Below are 24,598 nucleotides of genomic sequence, written 5' to 3'. Positions count from 1 at the left end.
CCGGCTTCCCTTCCACCTCTCTGCCCCACCCCCCTGCAGCTCTTCCTGCTGCTCCTGGCCAAGGGGTCTCCAAAGCTGGTGGTCTCCAGCCCCGCTCCACCCCTGGTGCACTCATCCACACACCAGCATGTCTAGGCAGCTGTGAGCAGACCTGCACCTCCAGGAGCCTTCCTGCAAAGGTGAGCTCGGAATACCTCAGCATCCCGCGTGCCCGGACAGAACACCTAGCACCTGCTCCTGAGCTACCACCTGTCCAGCCCTCATCTGGAGCTCCCCATGCCGGCGCATGCCCCATCCACCCTTGTGTGTAAGCCCCAGGGCTGTGGCCTCTTGGCCCTCTTTGGTCTCACACCTGTCACCCAAACACGCTCTCCCTTCCTGCCCTGGGCGTGTGCCCGCGGCCTCTTCACCTTCACCCTCTCCAAACCAGTCTTCACCTGGCACCCTCAGAAAACGCCAAGACCCGGGCGCACCGCGTCCAGCGCCCTTGGGAGGACGGCGATCCCGCCCTGGCCAGCGCCCTAGACCCGGTTCCCCGCAGCCCCGCCCACGCGCCCTCGCGGGCGCCCCTCCCTCCCGCACAGGTGCCGTTCTCCCCGCCTTTGTGGGGAGCCTCCTCTCCTCTTGCAAATCTCAGCTCACCCGTCCCGTGCTTGCGCGACCCTCTCAGGATCCGACCCCTAGATAGGCATTCACTGTTTGCCTGATGTCCTCTCCGCACGCTCAGGCCCGGCCCAGCCAGGGGCGAACAACTGTCCGGACGATCCTCGGTCTGTAGGATGCACGAATCGATGGATGAATGGATGCCCGCGTGAATGAGTTAAGGCAGGCAGCAATAGGTTCCGGAACCCAGGACCAGATCCAGGGGCATCCCTGGCCTGGGGGACTGCGGGGCGGGGACGTGGGGCCGCTCGGGGGGAGCATCGCCCCGGGGAGTGGGCGGGGGCTGTGCGAGCGGGGTCGCCCGGGCCAGCGTGGGCACGACCCCGACGCGAGCGCGCCCTGCCCTCGCTCCGCTCCCCTCGCCCCGGGGCTGCGCCCCCGCCCCCACGTCTTTGTTCGGGAAGGGCGGGAGGAATGCGCACAGGGCGGTCTCCCGGCGGCGCTTCGCCTCCGGACTAGTGTGGCCCAGTCGCCGACCCGTAGGACCGGCCGGCGTCCCCGCGGTCGCTAGGCAACCACCGGCAGTCGGCTAGGCGGAGAAAACCAAGCGCGCTCGGTCCCGGCGCCATGGACCTGGTCATCACGCAGGAGCTGGCCCGCGCCCAGAGCCAGCAGGGTGGGCGGGGGACCCGACCCCAGCCAGAGGGACCCGGGACCCGCCAGGACCCTGCCCCCCGGAGAGGCGGACCCCGCAGACCCCTGACCTGGGTGGCCGGGTCCCGCCCGACTCGGGATTCCCACGTTGGGGAGGTCCCGGAACCCACACCGCCCCCCGCACCACGTAGGACCTCCGCGACCCCCGCCTTGTCATCCTCCCCGGTTGCTCAGGATCCCTGCCCCCACTGCTGCCGAGGCTCGGGCCTGGTGGAGGCTGGGGACGGGGAGCGGCCGCGGGGGTGGAGGCCGGGCCGCGGGGGGTGGAGGCCGGGCCGCGGGGGGTGGAGGCCCGGCCGCGGGGGGTGGACGCCGGGCCGCGGGGGGTGGAGGCCGGGCCGCGGGGGGTGGACGCCCGGCCGCCGGCCCCCTCCCACACTGGCCCCCGGGTGCACAGTGATGCCATGCGGGCTTTCTCCTGACCAGATCTTTCTCCACTGTGGTCCTGGTAGATGACGCGTCCCTGAAGAGGGCTTATGAGCTGATTAAGTCGGCCAACCTGGGCAAATCAGAGTTTGACCCCATGGAGAGCTTCAGCCCCGACCTGTTTGTTTTGTGTGCAGAACAGGCGCTGAAGGTACGGAGTCGGGGGTCCTAGGAGGGTCTCTGTTTCTGGGAGCACGAGGTGGAGCTGGAGACAGCGGTAGCACCCGGGGGCGGGGGTGCCGTCCTCAGGTCTTGGCAGAGCCGCTGCCTGGCGCTGCATCCGCAGGCACCCTTCTGGGGCCGTTCATGGCCGCGGGGTGGTGTCTTGCAGATGGGGCACCCCGAGATGAGTGACGACTGCATCCAGATGTACTTCAAGGTGAAGGGGCCAGTCACCCAGTTCCTGGGCCGAGCGCACCTGTGTAAGGCCCAGCTCTGTGCCCCCAAGTCCACCGAAAACCTGGTGAGAGATGCCCCGGGGAGCAGGCGTCCGTTTGAGGGTGAAGCCTTCCAACCCTAACCTTCAGTGGGACCCCCCCCCAGCTCCCCGTTCCTAAACGAAAACCTAATGGTTTGTCCCACTCGAGGTTTTCCCTGAGGCTGCCTCGATTCTCCTCAAAATTTTACATCTTGTGTGGAAAGAGTTACAATCTCACCTGCTTCCAAAACTGTCAGGCTAGACAAATCCTAAAGTACTCTTTATGGGGCACCTGGGTGGCTCAGCCGTTAAGCGCCTGCTTTTCGCTCAGGTCATGGTCCCAGGGTCCTGGGATCGAGCCCCGCATCGGGCTCCCTGCTCCGCGGGAAGCCTGCTTCTCCCTCCCCCACTCCCCCTGCCTGTGTTCCCTCTCTCGCTGTGTCTCTATGTGAAATAAATAAATAAAATCTTTACAAAAATAAAGAAAGGGGCACCTGGGAGGCTCGGTTGTTAAGCGCCTGCCTTCGGCTCAGGTCATGATCCCAGGGTCCTGGGATCGAGCCCCGCATCAGGCTCCCTGCTCAGCGGGAAGCCTGCTTCTCCCTCTCTCACTCCCCCTGCTTGTGTTCCCTCTCTCGCTGTGTCTCTCTCTCTCAAATAAATAAATAAAATTTTTTAAAAAAATAAATAAAATAAAGTACTCTTTATGGAAAGGTCAGTGAGCAGATTTATCATCAGTTTCCCGCTTGTGCCTTCCCTGAAGCTCCTGTCTGACCTTTGGCGTCCGCATCCTGGTGCCCTGGTTGTGCCCAGGACAGCTGCACTTGAGCCCGGCTGGGTGCGGCTGAGGACGCGCGAGGCGCCCAGGCTCCTGCTGCTTACACATGGGCTCCCAGGCCAGTCCTTAGTGTGGCTTAATGTCCACGAGCAATGATTGATGTTTCGGTGGCAAATTCAATGCAATTGTGCATTTTTTATGTTGTTTTAGGAGGAATTTGAAAATTGTGTGACTCAGTATATGAAGGCAATAAACTTTGCAAAAGGAGAACCCAGGTAGGCATATAGCATTGGCTATTTCTAACTGGGATTGTGTAAAAGGTACAGGACCAGGATTTACCAAGTGGTTCTACCTGTTTGGACTGTGGGGGTTTTGTCCTTGTTGTGTCCTTGCTGTATGCTTGTTTCTAGCGTGTAGAGCTGGGTCCCATACACACACGATTCCCTTGGCCGCCTCCTTTTGTCTGTCCTGCGGTTGCTGTGATATGCAGACGGCTTTTGTCTGTGTTCTCTGTGGACACTTCTCCTTTGACCGGTCTCCGTGGCCCTCTTAGTTTCTGGGCCTCTCTGAGGGCTCAGCATCAGAGTCCCGCCCTCCCCTGCCCCCCCTTGCCTCTGTCCCCTCTGGCAGATTGCCCAGGCCAAGGCCTCCTGTCTGTAGCGATTCAGCTAAAACTCTAGCACAGTTTTCTACTTAATTGATGTTTCCTTCATCAAAAAGAAAGATTATTGAAACTGTTAAGTTTGCACACAAAGTGGTATTAATACAACCTATTTAAGTAGGATACACCATTTAAAGGAGATTCAGGTGTAAATCCTGATTCACTCCTTCGGGCTCCCGATCAGTGCTGTTGCGAGCCTCCTCCCCACGCACCCTGGGTCTTACAAGACAGAGCTGGCCTCTCAGAGAGGCCTGGAGCAAGAAAGGCAAATTGGTCCCTGTGGTGCCCTTACTCCAGTTCCTCCAGTGGCTCCTTCCGCCCTCAGGAAAAAGCCCACCTTCTGAGGGGTGTCCCTGCTCCTCTCCTCACCCCTCCTCCTGCCCCACTTTGCCCTTCATGCACAGGCATGGGGACTTTGTTCCCCAAAGATTCTGCTCTCCCTCTTTTTTTTACCTGGCAGACCCTTTCCCTGCACCGCTCTCAGGGCTGATTGCTCCTCACATTTCAGGTCTCAGCAGGATGTTACTTCCTCCAGGAAGCCTTCCTTGATTCCCCCTGCACTTGCCTGTTCTTGTCTATCTCTTGGGAACCAAAGGAGACCTCGCTTACTGGTGCATTTTCACAGGGCGCTGATCACTTTTGGAATGACTAAATGGGTGAAGGGATCTCTAGTCTGGACTCAGGAGTCATGTGGCCGGGTCATCATGGCTGGGGTTGAATTGCAGCCTCCAGCCCCTTCTGCGTAGGCAGTGTGGGTGCCCGCAGCTCAGAGCGGCTCAGATGGTGCTGCTGCCATCTACTGGGGACAGAGGACTCGAGGCTCCTGCCTGAGGCCGCTCCGACAGGCTCTGGACGAGCTCGGGACCTAGTCTCAGACTTCCTCTGCTCACGTTGCAGGTATTACTTCCTGGTGTATAACGCATCAGTCCTCTACTGGCAAATGGTGAGGCCATTTCTCAAGCCGGGATATCATCACCATCTGATCTCCAGCCTCTCCCAAATTGTCAACGTGTTAAATCAGACTGAAGAAGAGGACAAGGAGTGGCGGGCAGAGCTGATGCTGTGAGTTGGATGCCCTGCCACAAGTCCCTAAGCAACCACGCTTGGCAGCCTCTGACCTCCTTCCCCTCCCGCTTGCTCCCAGGGGGATGATTATCTCACATGCTTTCTACTCTGTAGTTAGGATTATGGTTTTTGTGTCTTGTCTGATGAGGTCTATAGATAGAATCGCAGTGTCCTGATCATATGGGTGTTACAGCAAGATGAGTGTTTAGACTCAAAACACAGGAAGTGTGACCTTGTGTCATAATCCTGGCTCGTGGCTTTAACTTAGTTCAGTGAATTGTTATGCGGTAGACAGTTTAGCAACATAAAACTCAGCCAGAATGGCCCTGTTTAGGGAAGTGTGCTCCTTGTGCATCAGCCTAGGGACAGCCCTGAGAAGCCACAGTGAGAGATGTCAGCATATGATCCTTGTGCTGAGTGGACCGGAAGGCAATCAGCCAGACTTGTGCTATCTCTGGGAAGTACCATGTGCAGGCTAGCGCCTGGGTGCATGTCTGCAAGGAGGATCCAGAGGATCTGCCCTGAGGTTGGAATCCAGAATCTAAAGGCTTTCTTTACCTGCTTTATGGCTATTTGGGGAACTTTTAACAGAAAATAAGTATAAATACAGTCTTTCTTAAAAATGCTATTGTAAGTGTTGGAGGTAGTTACGGTGCAAACATTTCCTTTCCCTCCTGCCAGGAGTAGCATAGCTCTCTCAGCCCCTGGCTGCAGTCCCTGCTGAGCCACACGCTGCAGGTGTGGGGTAAGGAGCTGCCTGATCCCTGTATGTTTCTGAAGTTTGTGAAACGTAATAAAATGCAACCTGGTTATTAGACATTTGCAGCAGAAAACGACTTCATCAGGTTTTAATATCCAGTATTTTTATATTATCCAGGGAGCTTCTGGACTGTTATCTACAAGCTGGAAAAAAGGAAGAGGCTGCAAAATTTTGTGTCACTGCAGTGCCATTTATAAAAGCTAGCGTGCCACAGAAATATCGACACATATTTTCTGTTATGGTAAGCTGGCATTTTGAAAAATGTAGGCAGAAGTAATTTTCTTAAATGTCATTTTTGGAGAACCATGTATAAAAACAACCAAGTCTATCCACTGAGAGAGGCAAAAGCATACATACATCGTGCACACATTGAGAAAACAAAATAAAATCTTTTGCCTTCATTGTGATCTCTGAATATTGCACTTGTAACAGCACTGAATGACAAAAAGGCTAGCAGAAAATTTGTTAATATAAAGTAATCATAAACCCTACAGTACGTATGAGGAACGTCATCATCTACTAACTTTCACGTATAGGAAATCAACTTGGGTTCTATATGAAAACTAAATATAAAATACCATTAATAAAGAGACACTTGTTCATTACAAATATTAATTTTAAAGGAAGAATAATTGTAAAATAGTAATTAGTATCTGGATCTCTACCTAATTATTTGTTTAAATCAATTAATAATTCTGTCCCATTTTATAACAGGTGAGACATGAATTAGTGGATGAGCTTCAGTTAGAGGAAGAAAAGAAAACCTCCGCTAGCCTGGCTGTCACTTACCACATTAATATGCTAAAAGCGTAAGTGGTTTAGGAGTTTAGGTGCTGACTCGGGGTCTCTGTGCCATCTAGAGGGGATATGGCTGTGCCAGGGGGTGGGTGAGGGTGGCACAGTAGGGTGAGGCCTCGGCCCAGAGGATGGGACTCTGCCTTGTCTCCCTTTACTTAGAAGTAGCCAGAGAGAGGCTTCCCGTGGGTGAGTGTAGCTTCTAAGCCAGTGAGGAAAGTGGTTTAGGAGGAGAGTCACTGGCTGGGTGAGATCTGTCTAATAGGCCCTTCCATATGAGGCTTGACACTTGACCTTGACAAATAGGAGTAGTTAATTTGGGTAAAACCCTGACAGTAGTGGTTTAAAGTGAAGGAAGAATGGAACTGTATGCAGCTGTCTGCTAAAGTGGCAAGAGGGAATTAGGAGGGTGGGGAGCCACTGTGTGAGAAGAAAGGGCAGTGAGGAGATCCAGTGCGTGTGAGGAGATGGCAGTGAGGAGATCAGTGTGTGTGAGGAGAAGGCAGTGAGGAGATCAGTGTGTGTGAGGCGAGGGCAGTGAGGAGATCCAGTGTGTGTGTGAGTAGAGGGAAGCTGTCCGGAGGGAGGCAGTTTGCTGCCCAGGGTGCTGAACAGGGGAGGTATGAAGGGCCAAGCCAGCCTACAAGGTTGCCCTCCTATGGGTCTGGTTGTGGCAGAGGGGCTGTACAGGGAAAAGGAGCCTGTTCTGGGAGTGAGGAGAGTAAGGAGGTGTGAGAAGTCATCTTGGAGAGTGAAGGAACGAAGGAAGAGGGATTTTTTAGGCCTGTTCAGTGGGAAACACAGGTTCATAGACTTGGAGTTTGTCTTAGGATAATTTGAACAAATCTGACATGATATTTTGGTTATTTATTGTTTGAATAAATTCTAGAAAACTGGATAAAAATGAGTTACCTGAAGATGTGAATTCAATTCTGAAGAAGGCCTATAAACATTTAAGTTATTATAATCACCAACGCTTCCCTTCAATCAGAGAGGAAAAGTAAGTGTTTGTGTTTTTTCCATCATTGTACCGTATCAAGCATTAGCCATTGTGGAGATTCTAGTCTTTTCTGGTCTTGAGGTTTGTACTGTTTGAGGAGCATTTGGGAAATGTAGCTTCATATCGTACATTTTAAATCAAATTTAGCTTCTCAGCATAGGTACTTTTCAAGTTATTGAAACAGCTCACAGCTTTCTGAGTAGCAGTCTAATATCTCAGCAGCTAGAGTCCTCCACCCCCAGCACTCGGTTTTTCAATCCTGTGCCTTCCTCCATCCTCTGGGTGCTGTTTGCATTTAGGAGGCGTCTGGATTGGATTCCCAGGAATGGATAGCTGAGCCAGAGACTGACAGAATGAACTAGAATGTACCCTCTAGTTTATTCCCACAGAAATGATGGGTGTGCTTCCCAGTCTAGCAGCTGTTTTGTCACATTCTCACGTGTGCTGACTTAAAAGAATGGACACCACCGCCACCCTGCTAACGTGGTGGCTGAAATGATCTTACTGCTTTGGTTTCCATCTGTGCGCCTCCGATTACCCATGAGGTGTAATACTCAGCCATATGTGGAGGCCTCTGAACTACCACTTTTGAGACTTTATCTTTTGAGTTCTCAGTGATTTCCTCATCAACTTCTCTGCACTCCTAACACATGAAACATTTTGGCCGTTGTCTATAATAATTATTTATGTCTGTTTTCAGTCTGTCACTCATTCGTTAATTTTGGGGTGTTATGGGTGGAACCGTGTTCCCCCAGAAGATCTGTTCAAGTCCTGACCCTTGCTGCCTGTGAACATGATCGTATTTGGAAGGAGGGTTTTTGCAGATGTCATCAAGTTACGATGGGGTCATACTGGATTAGGATGGGCACTAATGAGTGACTTTTGTCCTTATAAGAAGAGGGAAATTTGGGATGCAGATGCTCACGATGAAGAAGGCCAGGTGACGATAGAGGCAGAGATTGGAGTGTTGTAGCTGCAAGTCAAGGGGCACCAAGGCTTGCTGACAAACACCAGAAGCCAGCAGAGCAAGGAAGGATCTTGCAGTAGAGGTCTCAGAGGGAGCGTGGTCCTGCAATACCCTGATTTTAGTCTCCTGGCCTCTGGAACTGTAAGAGATGGAATTTCTGTTGTTTAAGCCAATTGGTTGATGGTAATCCATCACAGCCGCCTTAGAAAACTCACATAGGGGGTGTATTATCCATTGCTGCTTCACAATTACCACAGAGCTTGCAGCCTACGACGATGCATGTTGATTCTCTCACGGTGTCTGTGGGATGGGAATCCAGGCGCAGCTGCCATCCACGTGTTGGCGGGGCCGTGGTCTCTTCTGAAGCTCGACGAGCAGGTGCTTTATCAGAGCCAGCTAGGGATAATTGGCCAGCACAAGGGAAGTCAGAATTGCTTGGGATCTGATCAGGCCCAAGGTTGAGGTCTCCTGTTGGTTAGCAGTGAGTTACTCAAAGGGAAGGGATCACACAGGCCATGAACACCAGGGAGCAGGGTCACCAGGCATCTTGAGGCCTCCTGCAGTAGATTGGATGAAAGGGACCACAAGATGGCTCGTGTTCATGTTGTCACTTCCTGTAGGAACTCGTCCACGGCTTTTGAATTTGTACAGATTTAATGTGCCAGGGGTGGTGTATATACATATTTTTAAAATGATTTTCATCATTGGGACGCCTAGTGGCACAGTTGGTTAAGCATCCGACTCTTGGTTTCGGCTCAGGTCATGGTCTCAGGGTCGCGAGATTGAGCCCCACATCAGGCTCCATGCTCAATGCAGAGTCTGTTTGTGATTCTCTCTCCCTCTGCCCCTACCTGTCCCCCAGCCCCATACTCGCTCTCTCTAAAATAAATAAATAAATCTTTAAATGATTTTCATGATTTTTTTTCTTACTTCAAATTTAATATGCAGTAATTGTAGGAAGTTTGAAAATGGATCAATGTATATTTTCAACATTATTATCACCTAGGTTTTTAATCTACTTCTCCCATATGAATTGTGAACATGTTTCTGCATCACAAAATATTCTGCAACTAAGTTCTTAACATGGGTTTTCAGGCCTTCTAGGAGGCCAGTCAGAGCACTTGGGGTTAGGAGAACCCATGCACACGCATAGACATGTGTATGCACGAATGTGCAGTGTCCCCTCCAGCATCCCTTGTTACAGCTGGGCCCTCCCTTGGGGGTCTCACTACTGATATGAGCAGCTCCAGGGGAAGTTTCTAGAAATGGGACTCTGGGGCACTGATGCATGCTGCAGAAGCCACACGGAGCACGCATGTGAAGACCCCTGCCTCTGACCTCTCCGAGGAGAGGGGCATGCTGTTGCTCTCACCCCGTCCTCTGACTGCTGGTGTTTTGTCCTACGTTTCCTGGCATTTTTTCCCTTTATTAGTTTCCTATACACTTATTTTGCCCATTTTTTATAAGTAGGATATAAACCATTTCATTATTGACTTGCAGATTTTTCTATTTTAAAATTTGAGCACTCCAGCTCTAGTATATTTATCAATTGTCCCAGTTTGTATACCTTTTAGGTTTTTAAAATTAATTTTTGATGTACAGAAATGTTTTATTTAATATAAGAATAATTTGAACTCATATCCATTCCCATCAGTCCTGGGCCTGTCGCGGATTCCTTGCCCAATAGCCCTGTGAGTCAGGGCTGACCCGGGTCTCCCAGAAGTCCAGGCCGTGTGGCCCCAGCTCAGAGCTGGCTGCATACCCTGACCCCCACTTGTGTGCCCCCTAACCCCCACCATGAGCCAGGCTTGGCCTTGTGTCCCCCATCTCTACCTATGTGCCCAGCAAGGCCCTCCCACCCTCCAAGTTTGAAAATGGTTCTATCCCCTGCGGTGTCTCTGTGGCTTTACTTTTGTAAGAACTTCTGCTTTTACTGTGTGTGGCCAGAGGGGTTGAGCCCAGCAGCTCCTGATGTGGACAGTTAGGTTTCCTCGGCTTCGCGTGCGGTCTGCGTTTGCTTGGTGCTGCTCGGGCCTGGAGGAGAGGGCGTGTCCTGCGCTGGCTGGGCCGCCTGTCCCGAGCTGCCTTCTGTGTTTGCTTTCGGGTCCTTCCTGTCTAAAAGCCTCAGGCTCCCAACTCTGAGTGAGGGACCCTGCTGACTCAACCCCTCCACCCGGGCTTCTGTGCCTAGAATTCTGGGTGGGAAAAAATGTTCTGTTAGTTTAAAACTGAAAAAAGGACTAAAACCCAGTGATTTATATCTTTCTGGGTTCTCCCTCCTTACCTGCGCAGTGGGTCCGTGTGGCCGGAGCTCAGGGAGCACGGAGGGGCAGGATGTCAAGCCAGGCCTGCCAGGGCCCTTGGAGCTCCAGGGGCTGAGCAGGGGGAGGAGGCGGGCGGGGATGGTGGAAGTGCAGGTTGGGGAGGGTGGCGACACCGAGTTCGGTTATTACAGCAGACTATCCATTTGGCGTCCTGGGTAAGACTGTGATGGTTAGCTCGCAAAGGGCAGAAAGGGCACCGGCTTGTCCCAGGGGACATTTGGCGTGTCTGGAGACTACCAGTGGCCGCCGTGGGGGCTGCTACCGGCACCTCGTGGCTGGCAGCCAGGGGTGCTCCTAAAGGTACTGGAGTGTGCAGGATGCGTCTCCCGTGCCCAACCCAGACCTGCCTGGTCCAGGATGTCACGGCCAAGGCGGAGGACCCGGGCCCGTCCTACATCAGGCCTGGACTCCTACGGGTTTATGTTAAGTCTCAAGATCAGGTAGTCTAGTCCTCCAGCCTTGTTTTCAAAGTCACTTCGGCCCTCCTGGGTCCTTTGCATTCCCATGTAGATGTTAACATCAGCCTGCTTCTTTCTACAAAGCCCTGGACTAGTGGTATCCTTGGATGCTTGTCCCGTGGTCGGAGGAAGAGGCATTGAGTCAGGAAATTCGTGGCTGTTCCCCGTGTGACACCTGAGGCGCCGAGAGGCTGTGCGGGGCGTTTCCCTGCCTCCTTCCCTGCACTAGTACCCACCTGAGGGCAGAGAAGGAGGAGCAGTTCACCCAGCGGACGGAGCTCTTCGTTGCCGCCAAATTCTGTCAGGGCCTGGCGGGGGCTGGGCTTGGGGACCATGGCCCTAGGATGTTTGTTTTATTTTTATTTCCCACCTCTGGTTAAACGATGACGGCTTTTTCTTCCCTACAGGTACATGCAGGTAAATGGTCCCTGACGCCTCCTCTGATCCATTGCTCTTTTGTTTCTTCATTTCCAGAATTCTTTTGCTTTTTGAATTGGCTCGTCTCTCTTTGACCTTGAAATGTGAGGAGATCTCCTCTGGCTGCCTCTCAGACTTGAAGAGTATTGACAGCACAGTAAGTGATGGGTGACTGCGGATGGATGTACGGCACCTGCTCATTGTCACCTGGACGTAAAAGGCAAAAGGGAGGGAAAGAAATTCCAAAACCCTCCCGCAGGAGGGCCTAGCAGTGTGGTTGGCAAAGTGCCTCGTTTTCCACATGTGCATTTCACCCAGCTGAGATGATGTGACATGCACATCACGCACTCTCACTGCCACGGTCCGTGGGGCCCCCAGCATCACTTCCTGCCTTTTCCATTGGGCACCTGCTGTGTTTAGTCCCAAAGTACCTGTGAGTCTTAGATATCAGCTGTTTCTCCCAAGTTTCCCTCTAAATAAAGCTCTAGCATAGGACCCCTTCCATGGTGCAGGTAATAAGACATACAGTTTAGCAGAAGGGAAATCAGTCACATTTGTGGTTCTGTTGATCTGGAAATTGTTCTAAAAAAGGAAATAAAACTTCACCTGGACCTTGACAGTCTGGCAGTACTTGGATAGGACTGCCAGATGGGAGAGCTGGGACGGGCGTGCGGGGGTGGGTAGAGCTGAGGCCGGAGAACTCCGCGGCCAGAGAGCACAGGGGATGGAAACAGCGGAGGTAGCTATTTTTGAAGGACTTCAGAGTTCTTTTACGGCCCCATTCCCATCTTCTGTTTCCACACACAGTGGCCCAGCCTTAGCACTGGGGTCTCACCCTGCTCAGACCACCCGCAGAGAGCAACCTCCTGTGAGAGGGACACTCGCCCTGGGAGTGTGTGGTCCTCCTGGTGCTGCCGTGGTCTGTGGTATCCATGGAAACATCTGGCACTGGTTCTTTTTAAAAGTTAATGTGTAACTCAAGTGCCGAGGGCCCAGTGAATTGCACCTCTGAGATCACAGCACCCTCTCCTCACTGGCCCTTTGCAACATACTCAGTATTTGTTGTTCTTAGATTTTGTAAATGTTCTGTGCATACTTGAAAAGGATGTCTTCATTTTTTAAGTAAAGGATTCTGTAGGTATCCACTAAAGAGCTCTCAGTGTTAATTGGTTTAGATTTTTACATCCGCACTCATTTTTATCCATTGACTCTCTTGATTTCTATGAGGAATGTGTTAAATCTCTCCCTGCAAATATGAGTATCTCATTTTTACAGCATACATTTGTCATTATTTATGGGTATTGGAATTGTTACATCTTCCTGGTAAGTTGTTAGTTACATTATTACATCTTGACCTTTATGCCTAATGACGATGTTTATGTGTTACTTGGTGATTGTCCATTTTCGCTATGAGAACACAACCTCTTGGAGGACAGGGACCTGCCTGATCCGTTTGCTGTTGTAGCCCCATTTCCCAGCGCAATGCCTGGCACTTCAGAGGTGCTCGGCAGATTTTGTTGAACAGAGAAATGGATGTTAACATCATTACAGTCTCCCTAAAGTGGACATGTTCAGATGTTCAGGGTTTGTCAGCTCTTTCTTCAGAGGGTCTCCCTGCATTGACAAGCCTCCTGGCTGGGAAGTCCAAGAGCTGGGTCACTCAGGGGATCGGTGTGGAGCAACATCAGCCAAGAGGGAAGAGTCGTAATCGAGGAAACCAGAAGTGACTGTGAGGCAGAGTTAGATTTCCAACACTGAACTGCACTGCCTGACGTTTCACTGTCCTCTTAAGAGGAATGGTAAACAAAACAAACCTGTCATTCTGTATGATTGTTGAGGAATAAGTGAACCTTTTCTTAAAAGGGGGAAAGAATATGAAATTGACATAGTGAAAGAAATGAACTTTTTCTGGCCAAGTTGGAGTAAAAGGCCCTCATGCCTGAAACAACTAAAAAAACCAAACAATATATGAAATAATATTTTTCAAGACCCTGAACAACAGCTAATGAAGGAAAGCAAAGCTTGAGAGGTGGGCAACAAATGCGGGTGAGTCTTATCATCACCCAGAGCTTACTGCCTGGAGACTTTGCAGACTCGGCGAGGGAGGGGAACACAGGTGAAGCCCGAGACAGTCTACCGGGGATTGAGGAGGAGTTGGCAGTCAGGAGGACAGAGCAGCTCCAGCTCACAGGACTGAGCACCAGAGAGGAGTGAACTGCACAAAATGAGAGTTCTGGAGAGCTCCAGAGGCTCCCCCTTGGAGTCTTCAGCTGAGTTCTGATTCGTGCACGTGTGGAAGGGAACTACACAAGCTGGAGAGGGGGCCACCTAACCAGAGACCAGGGACCAGTCTTCAGAGTTACACAGGGCTGAGAATAGTTCCTCCACGGAATTTAAAGCAGTTAGATCTAGATCCCGGCTTCCTGGCCACTGGACACACACCCATGTCACACCCAGGATGGCTTCTGTCAGCTAGCCAGTGCCCAGGACCCCAGAACTGCTGTTGCTGCGCAAGCACCCCGATGTAGTCTCCAGCTCCACGACTGCCCCATGGGCGTCTGTGCACCAGAAATCCGTGCCACCACTGCTAGGGTGCTTGCAACCCAGACCCAGTGCCCAAAGAGATCCCCATGGCCACGACATCCCCGTGGGAGAAAAAGTGATCAGGAGGTCCCCAGCAGCCTTCACCACCAAGGACCCCAACAGACCTTGAAACTGGAGACCAGCAGCCTTGACTGTTGAGGAATCCTGCAGTCTTTGCTGAGGCTAGAGACGATGACGCTGGGCCTTCCCTAGCACGATAGCTGCCAGCCCCATCCTACTAGCCGGCATTCTCACCCCACCCACAGGGGAAGGTCTCTCCCCACCAAAACTGGACTGTGAAGTCTGCAAGAGATGACTAAATGCCCAGACATCAACACAGGCTACAAAAAACACAGAAAATCAGGGAAACATGATACCACCAAAGAAACACAACGATTTCCCCGTAACCTACTCCAAAGAAATGGAGGTATATGAATTGCCAGACAAAGAATTCAAAATAATTGTTTTAAGGAAGCTCAGCAGGCTAAAGGAACACAGATACACAATGAAATCAGGAAAAACGTGAACAAAATGAGAAGTTCAATAGTGATAAAAATCATTTAGAAAAACAATCAAATAGAGATCCTGGAGCCGAAGAATAAATACAGTGAATGAAGTGAAAAGTATAGTGGAGAGTATCAATAGGAGGCTTGATCAAGCAGAAAAAAGGATTTGTAAACTAAAAGGTCATTTGAAATTTTCCAGAGGAGAAAAAGTGAAAAAGAGCATAGAAAGCCTATGTGAATTATGGGATACTAGCAAGCAAAACAATATGTGCTTTATGGGAGTCCCAGAGGCAAAAGGAGAGGAAGGGGCAAGAAAACTGATTAAAAAAAATAATGGTTGAAAACCCCCCAAATCTGGAGAAGAGGTATGGTCATCCAAGTACACGAAGCTCATAGGTCCCATAAGAGATTCGACCCAGTGAAGACTTCACCAAGGCATATGATAATAAAAGTGTCAAAGTTCTATTATACAAATTATTATTATTATAAAAGAGAGAATTTTGAAATCAGCAGGAGAATCAAAATGATCTGATACAAGGGAATCTCCATAAGGCTCTCAATGGATTTATCAGCAGAAACCTTGCAGGCCAGGAAGGGATTGGATGATATATTCAAAGTGCTGAAAGGAAAAACTGCCAGACAAGAATATTTTATCCAGCAAAGCTGTCCTTCAGAAATGAAGGAGAGAGAAAGACAGTCCCAGACAAACAAAAGCTGAGGGGGTTGATCAACACTAGACCTGCCCTCAAAGAAACGCTAAAGAGAGTTCTTCAAGGTGAAGTGAAAGGACATTAATTAGTAACAGGAAAATATACAAAAGTATAAATCTGACTGGTAAAGGTAAGTATATAGTCACATCAGAATATTCTTATACTGTAATGGTGTATAAATCACTTCACCTGGTATAAAGTCTAAAAGACAAAATTACTAAGAATAACTTGCTACAATAATTTGTTAATGGATACAGAACATTAAAAGACATAAATTGTGACATGAAAAATATAAAATGTAGTGGGGAGTGGTAAAAAGGTAGAGTTTTTGTATGTGATTGGAGTGAAGTTGTTTCAACTTAAAATAGATTGTCATGACTATAGATGTTTTCTGTAAGCTTCATGGTAATCACAAAGCACAATGCACAAAAGATTAAAAGAAAAGAGTCAAAGCATACCACACTGGAGAATCATCAAATCACAAAAGGAGAAAGCAACAGAAAGGAACAAAGAAACTATAAAACAGCCAGAAAAAAAGATGATAATAATAAGTTCTTACCTATTAACAAGTACTTTAAATATGAAGGAGTAAATTCGCCTATTAAAAGACATAGAGTACTGAATGAATTAAAATTTTTTTAGAAAGACCAAACTATATGCTGCCCACAAGAGACTTACTTCAGCATTAAGGACACACATAGGCTGAAAGTGAAGGGATGGGAAAAGATATTCCATGCAGATGGTAACCAAAAGAGCAGGAGTAGCTATACTTACTTATCCAAAAGTAAAAAAAAAAAAGTAATGAGACAAAGAAGATCATTATATAATGATAAACAATTGATTAATCAAGAGAATGTAACAGTTATGCATACATACATACCCAGCATTAGAGCACCTAAGGGCATGAAGTGAGTATTAACAGATCTGAAAGCAGAAATATTACAGCAACACAATAATAGTAGGGATCTGCAAGACTTCACTTTCAACGTGGATATATCATCCAAACAGAAAATCATTAGGGTTATATTGGGCTTGAGCTATACTTTAGACCAAATGGGCTTAATAGACATATATAGAGGAGAGAAGGCTCAAATAAAATCAGAAATGAAAGAGGAGACATTACCACTGATACCACAGAGATATGAAGGATTGTAAGAGAACACTATGAAAATTATACCCCAACAAGATGGATAACCTATAAGAAATGGATAAATTCCTAGAAACATACAATCTACCAAGACTGAATCATGAAGAAATAGGAAATCTGAATAGACTGATAACTAGTAAGTAGTTTGAAATAGTAATAAAAAATCTCCCAACAAAGAAATGCCCAGGACCAGATGACTTCACTAGTGAATTATACCATTTAAAGAAGAGTTGATGCCAATCCTTTAAAAACTCTTCAAAAAAAAACCCAAAAACTGAAGAGAAAGGAACACTCCCCAACTCATTTTTAAGGCCACGATCTCTCTGATAGCAAAGCCAGACAAAGACACCACAAGAAAAGAAAACCACAGGCCAATATCCCTGATGAACATGGATGCAAAAGTCCTCAACAAAATACCAGCAAACTAGATTCAACAGCACATTGTAGAGATCATATGCCAAGATCAGGTATGATTTATCCTGAGGATGCAAGAATGGTTTAACGCAGACAAATCAAATAAATGTGATGCAACACATTAACAGAAAGAAGAATAAAAGCCATATGATCATCTCAACACATGCAAGAAAAGCATTTGTCAAAATTCAACATCCTTTCATGATAAAACTCTCAACAAATTTGGTATAGAAAGAATGTTATCGCAACATAACAAAGGTCATCTATGACCAGCCCACAGCTACTCATACTCCATGGTGAAAAGCTAAAGGGAAAATTCCACCAAAAACTGTTAGAACTAATGAGCAAATTCAGTAAAGTTGCAAAATTCACAATCAGCAGAAATCAGTTGTTTCTGTACACTAACAATGAACTATCTGAAAGAGGAATTAAGAAAACAATCCCATTTATAATAGTATCAAAACCATAAAATACTTAGGAATAAATTTAGCCAAGGAAGTGAAAGACCTATACACTGAAAACTATAAGACACTGATAAAAGAAATTGAGGAAGACACAAATAAATGGAAAGATATTCAATGTTTATGGATTGAAAGAATTAAAATTGTTAAAATGTCTATACTACCCAAAACCATGTACAGATTCAATGCAATCTCTATCAAAATTCCAATGGCCTTTCTCACAAAAATTTTTTAAAAATCTTAAAATTTGTATGGAACCACTGAAGAGCGAAAGCACTCTTGGGAAAGAAGAACAAAGCTGGAGGCATCACACTTCTTGGTTTGCACCTATGTTAAAAAGCTGTAGTGATCAGAGCAGTGTGGTCCTGGCTTAAAAATAGATGCATAGAACAATGGAGTAGAACTGAGAGCCCAGAAATCAACCCACACACATTAATGTCTTTGACAAGCGCACTGATAACACACGATGGGGAAACGGGGCGTCCACATGCAGAGGAATGAAATTGGACCCCTATATTACACCACTCACAAAAATTAACTGGAAATGGTTTAAAGACCTTTAGGACCTGAAGCCATAAAACTCCTCCTATACGAAGACATAGGGAAAAAGCTTCTTGACATTGGTCTTGGCTATTTTTTGAATATGACAACGAAAGCAAAAGTAAGCAAGTGGGACTACATCAAACTAAAAGCTTCTGCACAGCAAAGGAAACAGTCCACACAGTGAAAAGGCACCCTCTGACAGGAGAAAAATATTTGCAAACCATGTATCTGATAAGGGATTGATATCTAAAATACGTAAGGAACTCATACAATTCAGTAGCAAAAACCCCCAAATAATCTAATGAATAAAATGAGCTGAAGACCCAAGTAAACGTTTTTTCAAAGAAGATACTCAAATGGCCATCCGGTACACTCATCATCAGGGAGATACAAATCAAAACCACGGTATCACCTTACACCTGCTAGAATGGCTGTTATCAAAAATATAAGAGGTAACAAGTATTGGCTTCTACCCTACTTCAGATGCCCAGGGATGTGGAGAAAAGGAAATCCTTGTACACTTTAGGTGGGAATGTAAATTGGTACAGCCATTATTGAAAACAGTGGGGAAGCTCCTTAAAAAATTACAAATAGACTACAATGTGATCCAGCAGTCCTACTCCTGGGAATATATCCAGAGGAAGTGAAATCAGTATCTCAAAGAGATATCTACACCGCCGTGTTCACTGAAGCAGTAATCACAATAGCCAAGATACGGAAACAACCTGTCCGTGGATGAGTGGATAAAGAAAATGTGTGTGTATAAATACACACATAGACATATGCACACACAGTCTGTAGATAATATAGTTATATATATATATAATTATATAATATGGACTGTACACATACACGTATTGTGTGTACACACACACACACACACACACACAGAGGAAATCCTGCCATTTGTGGCAACATGGACTAGTCTAGAGGTATTATGCTGAGAGAAAGTAGCCAGACGGAGAAACAGAATAAAATGGTGCTTGCTAGGGCCTAGGGGGTGCAGGAAGGGGGGAGATGTTGGCCAAAGGGGACTAACTTTTAGTTATAAGATGAATAAGTTTTAAGGTTCTAATGTACAGCTTGGTGACTGTAGTTAATAATACTGTGTTGTAGGGGCTCCTGGGCGGCTCAGTCGTTGAGCGTCTGCCTTCGGCTCAGGTCATGATCCCGGGGTCCTGGGATCGAGCCCCACATCGGGCTCCCTGCTCCGCGGGAAGCCTGCTTCTCCCTCTCCCTCTGTGCTCTCTCTCTTTCTCTCTCAAATAAATTTTTAAAAAATCTTTAAAATTAAAAAAAACAGAGGTAAAATATTTATTAAAATATACAAAATCTGAAAGAGTCTGACCCAGATTACAAGAAACTTTAGAGGCAGCTCTTCAGGTGGAAGAAAGTGGCGCCAGATGGAAGTCCAGATCTGCAGAAAATAGAGAGCAGCCCCCAGAAAGGGCAAGTACATGAACAAATGTGAAAGACTTTTAAAAATAGTTGAATCTCTTCAAAAGGTCATTGGCTGTTTAGAGTGAAGATACTGTGTGAATCACAGGACTCTGTCCGGGTTGGATGGCGGCTCTGGCGCGCTCCCACGCAGAGTCCTCGCAGGAGAGCTTCAGAGATGGACACACTGATCATGAAACTTGCATGGAAATGCAAAGGAGCCAAGCTAACGCAGAGACACTCTGGGAACGCACACGTGTCAGAAGGTGGACGCTACCTCGCTCCCGGACGTATGGCAGATGTGCAGTCGTTGGGCCAGTGTGGCGCTGGCCCGAGGAAGTGACGTAGATGGAATGAGTCCAGGCTTAGACCCGCAAACATACGGCCAGCTGACTTTCGACAGAGGTGTAATGGCAGCCGGTGGATAAAAAGGCATCTTTTTAAACAAATGGTACTGGAGCAGGTGAATAGCCACATGTTAAAAAACAAAAAGGAGAACAAACAAAACAAAAACATTGGCCCCCTACTTCACACCATATACAGAAATTAGCTCAAAATGCACTGTAGACCTAAATATGAGAGTCAAAACTATACAACTTCTAGAGAAAAAAAATCAAATCTTTGTGACTTTGAGTTATGCAAAGAATTCTTAGATTTGATGTCAAGAGCATAATTCATACAAGAAATTGATCCATTTTGGGGGCGCCTGGGTGGCTCAGTCGGTTGAGCGACTGCCTTCGGCTCAGGTCATGATCCTGGAGTCCCGGGATCGAGTCCCGCATCGGGCTCCCTGCTCAGCGGGGAGTCTGCTTCTCCCTCTGACCCTCCTCCCTCTCATGCTCTCTGTCTCTCATTCTCTCTCTCTCAAATAAATAAATAAAATCTTTGAAGAAGGAAAAAAAAATTGATACATTTTGTTAAAATGAAAAACCTTTGCTCTTTGCTACTGTTCAGAAAATGTGAAAATACAAACCAGATCCTGACTGAAAATGTCCTCAAATCACATATCTGATAAAGGACTTCATATCCAGGATATGCAGAGAACTCTCAATATCAAGAAAACAACCAAAAAAAAAAAAAGGGGGAAAGCTCTGGATAGACACTTCCCCCGGGGAAGATGTGTGGATAGAGAGAAGAAAAGGTGTGGAACGTCATTACTTGTGATGTTGACTGCTCTGGGAAGAGCTGGTTTTCCAAGTCCTGAGTGTTTCTGCTTTGCTTTCCCACAGAACAGTGCACTTCCAGCACTTCCATCACCAAATGTGTGTGGGTTTTCCCCACAGCAAGCAAGTCTCTGAGACACCAGCTGGGTGCCCTATAATTTTAGACAATTCTGATGCTCTTATTGGAGACAGCATCAGATCCCACAGGTGAAGGACTCAGTCCCACAAAACTGCTCCCCCACTTTGGTGCCAGTGGTGAGTAGAAGGTCCCCAAGGTTGCCCACAACTTCTGTCCTTTTTGCCTACAAATGAAGGGTTCCCACAACCCCCTCCTTGGGTTTGATTAATTTTCCAGAGTGGCTCACAGAACTCAGGGAAACAGGTTTACCAATTTATTATATAATAAAGGATGCAGATGAACGGCCAGATGAAGAGATATAGAGGGCAAGGTCTCGGAGGGTCCCAAGCGTGGGGAAGAGCTTCTGTCCCTGTGGAGTTGGGGTGGGTCACCCTTCCAGTATGTGGACATGTTTACCAACCTGGAGGCTCTCCGAACCCTGTACTATTGGGATTTTATGGGGGCTTCCTCACGTAGGCATGATCCAATTATTGATGCATTTCTGGAGGATAGCGGCAGGGCTGAGAGTCCCAAGCTTGTAATCATGGCTTGGTCTTTGTGTGACCAGCTCCCACCCAGGAGCCCACGGGAATCACATCTTTAGAAGGAAAGATGCTTCTGGTGCTCTGTCACTTAGAGCATTACAAGGGTTTCAGGAGCTGAGCTGGAAACCGAGGCGGAGACCAGTGACCATTCTGTACTAATTCACAGTGACGCACCTCCTAGACTGGCTACAGTTCAGGACTGACCACACTCAGTAATGTGGGAGAGGATGTGGGGAAGGTCTCACCACAGTCACAGCGGGCAGGAACGCAGAAAGCTTTGCAGTTTGGTAGAAGCGCAGTGTGCCCCGTGAAGACAAGTCCCGGGTTCCTGCTGCCCACACCTCTGCCTCCACCAAGCAGGGTGCTCTCATCCTAACCCTGTCAGGGATTAAGTAAAAGAAAACACGTTTGCCATCTGAAGTTGGTGTAATCAAGTAAAAAATCAGTGTCCAGTGAAATTAACTATCCTTTTTCCCCCATGATTAAAAAGGTATCAAAAAAACTTTGTTTGCTTTCTCACTTAAATCTTTGCATTTTGGGGGAACGTTTTAAGTTTTTGTTATATGTCTTTGTATTCTCTTATGTTTTCTTGTTGAATTTCTACCTAGTAGGTTAGATGTATTTTAAAATGGTCTCTGAAGTTAATGAATGTGTGTGATTGCTTTCATTAAAAATCTCCCATGTGTACAAAAACTGTGTGTGTCCTGCAGGATCCTGGGAAGCTGATTGAAATCGAATGCCTGGAGTACGAATTAGAAGCTTTAAGACTCGAAAGTAAAATTAAAATCTATGTCCGAGCAGCCGTTGAGGTAAACCCCTGAGCAGGCTCAGCATCACTGAGCGGTTTTGCGCACTTCCTGGAAGCTGCTGGCTCCCAGGTGACGGGGACACTAGGCCAGCCTCCTGTGCCTCGGGTTCCCACCCATGAACTCGGCCTCTCTGGCAGGAGCCCCACCAGGACTGGCTGCCATTCTCCACAGCAGTGAGCACAGTCCCCCACGGCTCCCAGGGCCATCTGGCCTGCCGGGCGTGTGGGGCTCATGCAGCCTGCTGCTGGGCTGGGGATCGGAGGTGGGCAGAAGAGGGTCATCAGAGGTTTTTGGGGATACAGGGATCCCAGGATGTGTGGGGGAGAGGTGGGGAGCTCAGGGGCGCGTGGGGCGGGGGAGGTGGGGATCCCAGGGGCGCGTGGGGCGGGGGAGGCGGGGATCCCAGGGGCGCATGGAGGGGGAGGCAGGGAGTCCAGGGAGGGCAAGTCCAGAGGACCCCACTGGGAGGGGGGTACTGTGCTCACCAGAGCTGCTCTTCCTCGGCTGCTCCACTTGGAGATGGTGGCCTTGTTTGCCACGTTCGTTCTGCCATTGGAGAGGAGGCAGATTTTTTCCGATGAGCTGGCGCGGCAGCAGCTGTCTAAACATGGTGGCAAAGAATTACAGGCGACGGGAGCTTGGCTGCTCTCTCCCATCGGCTTATTTAGCGCAGTAGGATTTGGACCGGCAGCCCTGCCAGGAAAGGAATCCAGAGATTATTTTAGACTACTCTTTAATGAGAATCTTTGCAGCTTAAAAGGAAAAGAATCTACTGGAACAGAGTAGTGGTGGCTAGCGTTGATGTGGAGCTGAGGCGGGCGCTCATGGATCAGCTCATGGCGCCTCCAGAGAGCCTTCCGGCCAGAGGCCAGCAGCAGGCACAGGGCTCCGTCCTCTGCACTGCAGCAGGCTCCGCATGGCGCCTTCCTTGCTGCCTGGTGGATGTTCATGTTCCTGCTGGACTTGCTCATGTGGCTCTTGTAGCCTTGACCTTGTCCGGCACCTGGCAGGAGCCTGACCAGGGCTGTGTAGGACGTGGCTGCCAGAGCACACTGGCCCCAGGTTTGATCACGGGCTGCAGCGGAGCACGCGGCCTGAGGGGCTGCGACGGGCGGCTGTGTGGAGCTCAGTCCCTCGGCTTCTGCCCGCTGGTACTGGTCGGGAGGCTTCAGGTGCCAGTTCAGGAGGCAGTGTGAGGGGAGGCCCTGAGGGTGCTGGCAGCCAGAGGCCGTGGGACGTGGTCAAGTTAGGATTAGCGGGCAGCCCCGGGGGGCTCTGCGGAAGCGTGGGGCTGGAGGCCGCTTCCACACATCCTCGAATGTGGGACCAGAGCCTGGCTGGTGGGGGCACGCTTGTAACACAGAACAGAGAAGATGGTCTTCGGGTTGCAAGCATAACTGGCTGTAGGCCACGGTGAATATACAAGCCCGAGAAATACGCACACTTGGATGGAATCAGCTCATGGAAGAGAGACATCCGTGGGTGTGCAGAGCCCACTCTAGGCCTTTTAAGGAAGTATCTTACAGACAACCAGTCCCTTCTAGAGAAGGTGACATGGGCCATTGCCACAGACAGACTCAGACTTCGGGCCCCAGCCCCACCGGCTGCCTCCCGACCCTCCAGCTCCCTGGGTGGTGTGCGGGACTCGCCTTCGGTCTTCACAGGCTGGCCCGTGTGTTTTGTGCAGACCCAGCTGAACCTGGTGCGGAGACTTGACGTGGCACTCCAGCGGGCCGTGCGGCTGGGCGAGCCTGGGCCCATCCACGTGGTGTGTGCCACCCAGTGGAACACGAGTCTCCCTCTGCTGCAGCACCACCTGCGGCAGCAGCTGCGGAAGCCGCTGGCCAACGTCGCAGACACCCTGGAGAAGGTGGACAGGTAGCTGGTGCCTCCTGGTCCTGGGCTCAGAGGGGGGTGCTCCTGTGGGAGAGGGCTGGGCAGAGACCCTTCGACACCAGCACAAAGATGAGACCCAGCTCATTTCCCCAAAAAGCGGTGCCGGCAGGAAAATCTGCCTGCGTCAGAAAGGGCTTGCCCGGCTGCCGCAGTGACGAGGCCACAAGTGGGCCCCAGGCGGGGCTGGGGGGCCCTCCGCACTGACTGACGTGAAGTTAGGGCCAGCCCGGGTCCCAGCAGCGAGGCTCCACGAGCCTGCAGGCACACACCGACAGCAAGATTCAGTTCAGGTCCGACGTCCTCCCAAGGCCAGCACCAGAACCCAGTTGTCCCTGCCCCACAAGCTCTGGTGGAAGAGTCTGCCACGGCCACAGTGTGGTGGCCACCGGCCGCGAAGCCAGGCCCATCACCTGGTGTCTGGAACACAGATGGGTCAGTGCTGAGGTGTGGAACGCCATGCCTTCTATCCGCACTGGGCTGGACACGTTCATCACACACGTGCTGAGCACCTACCCTGGGCCAGGCACAACGGCAGGCCCTGGAGAGGTGCTGTGAGGGTGTACGGCCTGGCACCTACACCCACACCTGCACCCGCACCCACACCTGCACCTCCGTGTATACCTGCACCTGCACACACACCTGCACCTCCATCTATACCTGCACCTGCACCCACACCTGCACCCGCACCTGCACCTCCGTGTATACCTGCACCCACACCTGCACCCGCACCTGCACCCACACCTGCACCTGCACCCACACCTGCACCTCCATGTATACCTGCACCTGCACCCACACCTGCACCCGCACCCACACCTGCACCTCCGTCTATACCTCACTCACACCTGCACCCACACCTGCACCTCCATCTATACCTGCACCT

The 24,598-nt window shown here is 49.4% G+C and overlaps 1 protein-coding gene across 1 annotated transcript in view; it reads left to right on the top strand.

Moving 5' to 3' along the window:
* Positions 1–1,230: 1,230 nt before the first annotated feature.
* Positions 1,231–24,598, top strand: part of CFAP46 (cilia and flagella associated protein 46) — a 99,718-nt gene continuing 76,350 nt past the window's right edge. Inside the window, exons 1-11 of the mRNA XM_021703846.1 lie at positions 1,231–1,279; positions 1,770–1,894; positions 2,075–2,206; positions 3,150–3,214; positions 4,498–4,662; positions 5,543–5,666; positions 6,140–6,234; positions 7,110–7,220; positions 11,444–11,543; positions 21,724–21,822; positions 23,510–23,700. Of these exons, the coding sequence (XP_021559521.1) occupies positions 1,231–1,279; positions 1,770–1,894; positions 2,075–2,206; positions 3,150–3,214; positions 4,498–4,662; positions 5,543–5,666; positions 6,140–6,234; positions 7,110–7,220; positions 11,444–11,543; positions 21,724–21,822; positions 23,510–23,700 (1,256 nt within the window). The remainder of the gene's footprint in view (positions 1,280–1,769; positions 1,895–2,074; positions 2,207–3,149; positions 3,215–4,497; positions 4,663–5,542; positions 5,667–6,139; positions 6,235–7,109; positions 7,221–11,443; positions 11,544–21,723; positions 21,823–23,509; positions 23,701–24,598) is intronic.

This window comes from Neomonachus schauinslandi, chromosome 6, assembly GCF_002201575.2.
Source record: "Neomonachus schauinslandi chromosome 6, ASM220157v2, whole genome shotgun sequence".
NCBI classification, from domain to species: domain Eukaryota; kingdom Metazoa; phylum Chordata; class Mammalia; order Carnivora; family Phocidae; genus Neomonachus; species Neomonachus schauinslandi.
This window is presented reverse-complemented; position numbering and strand designations above follow the sequence as displayed.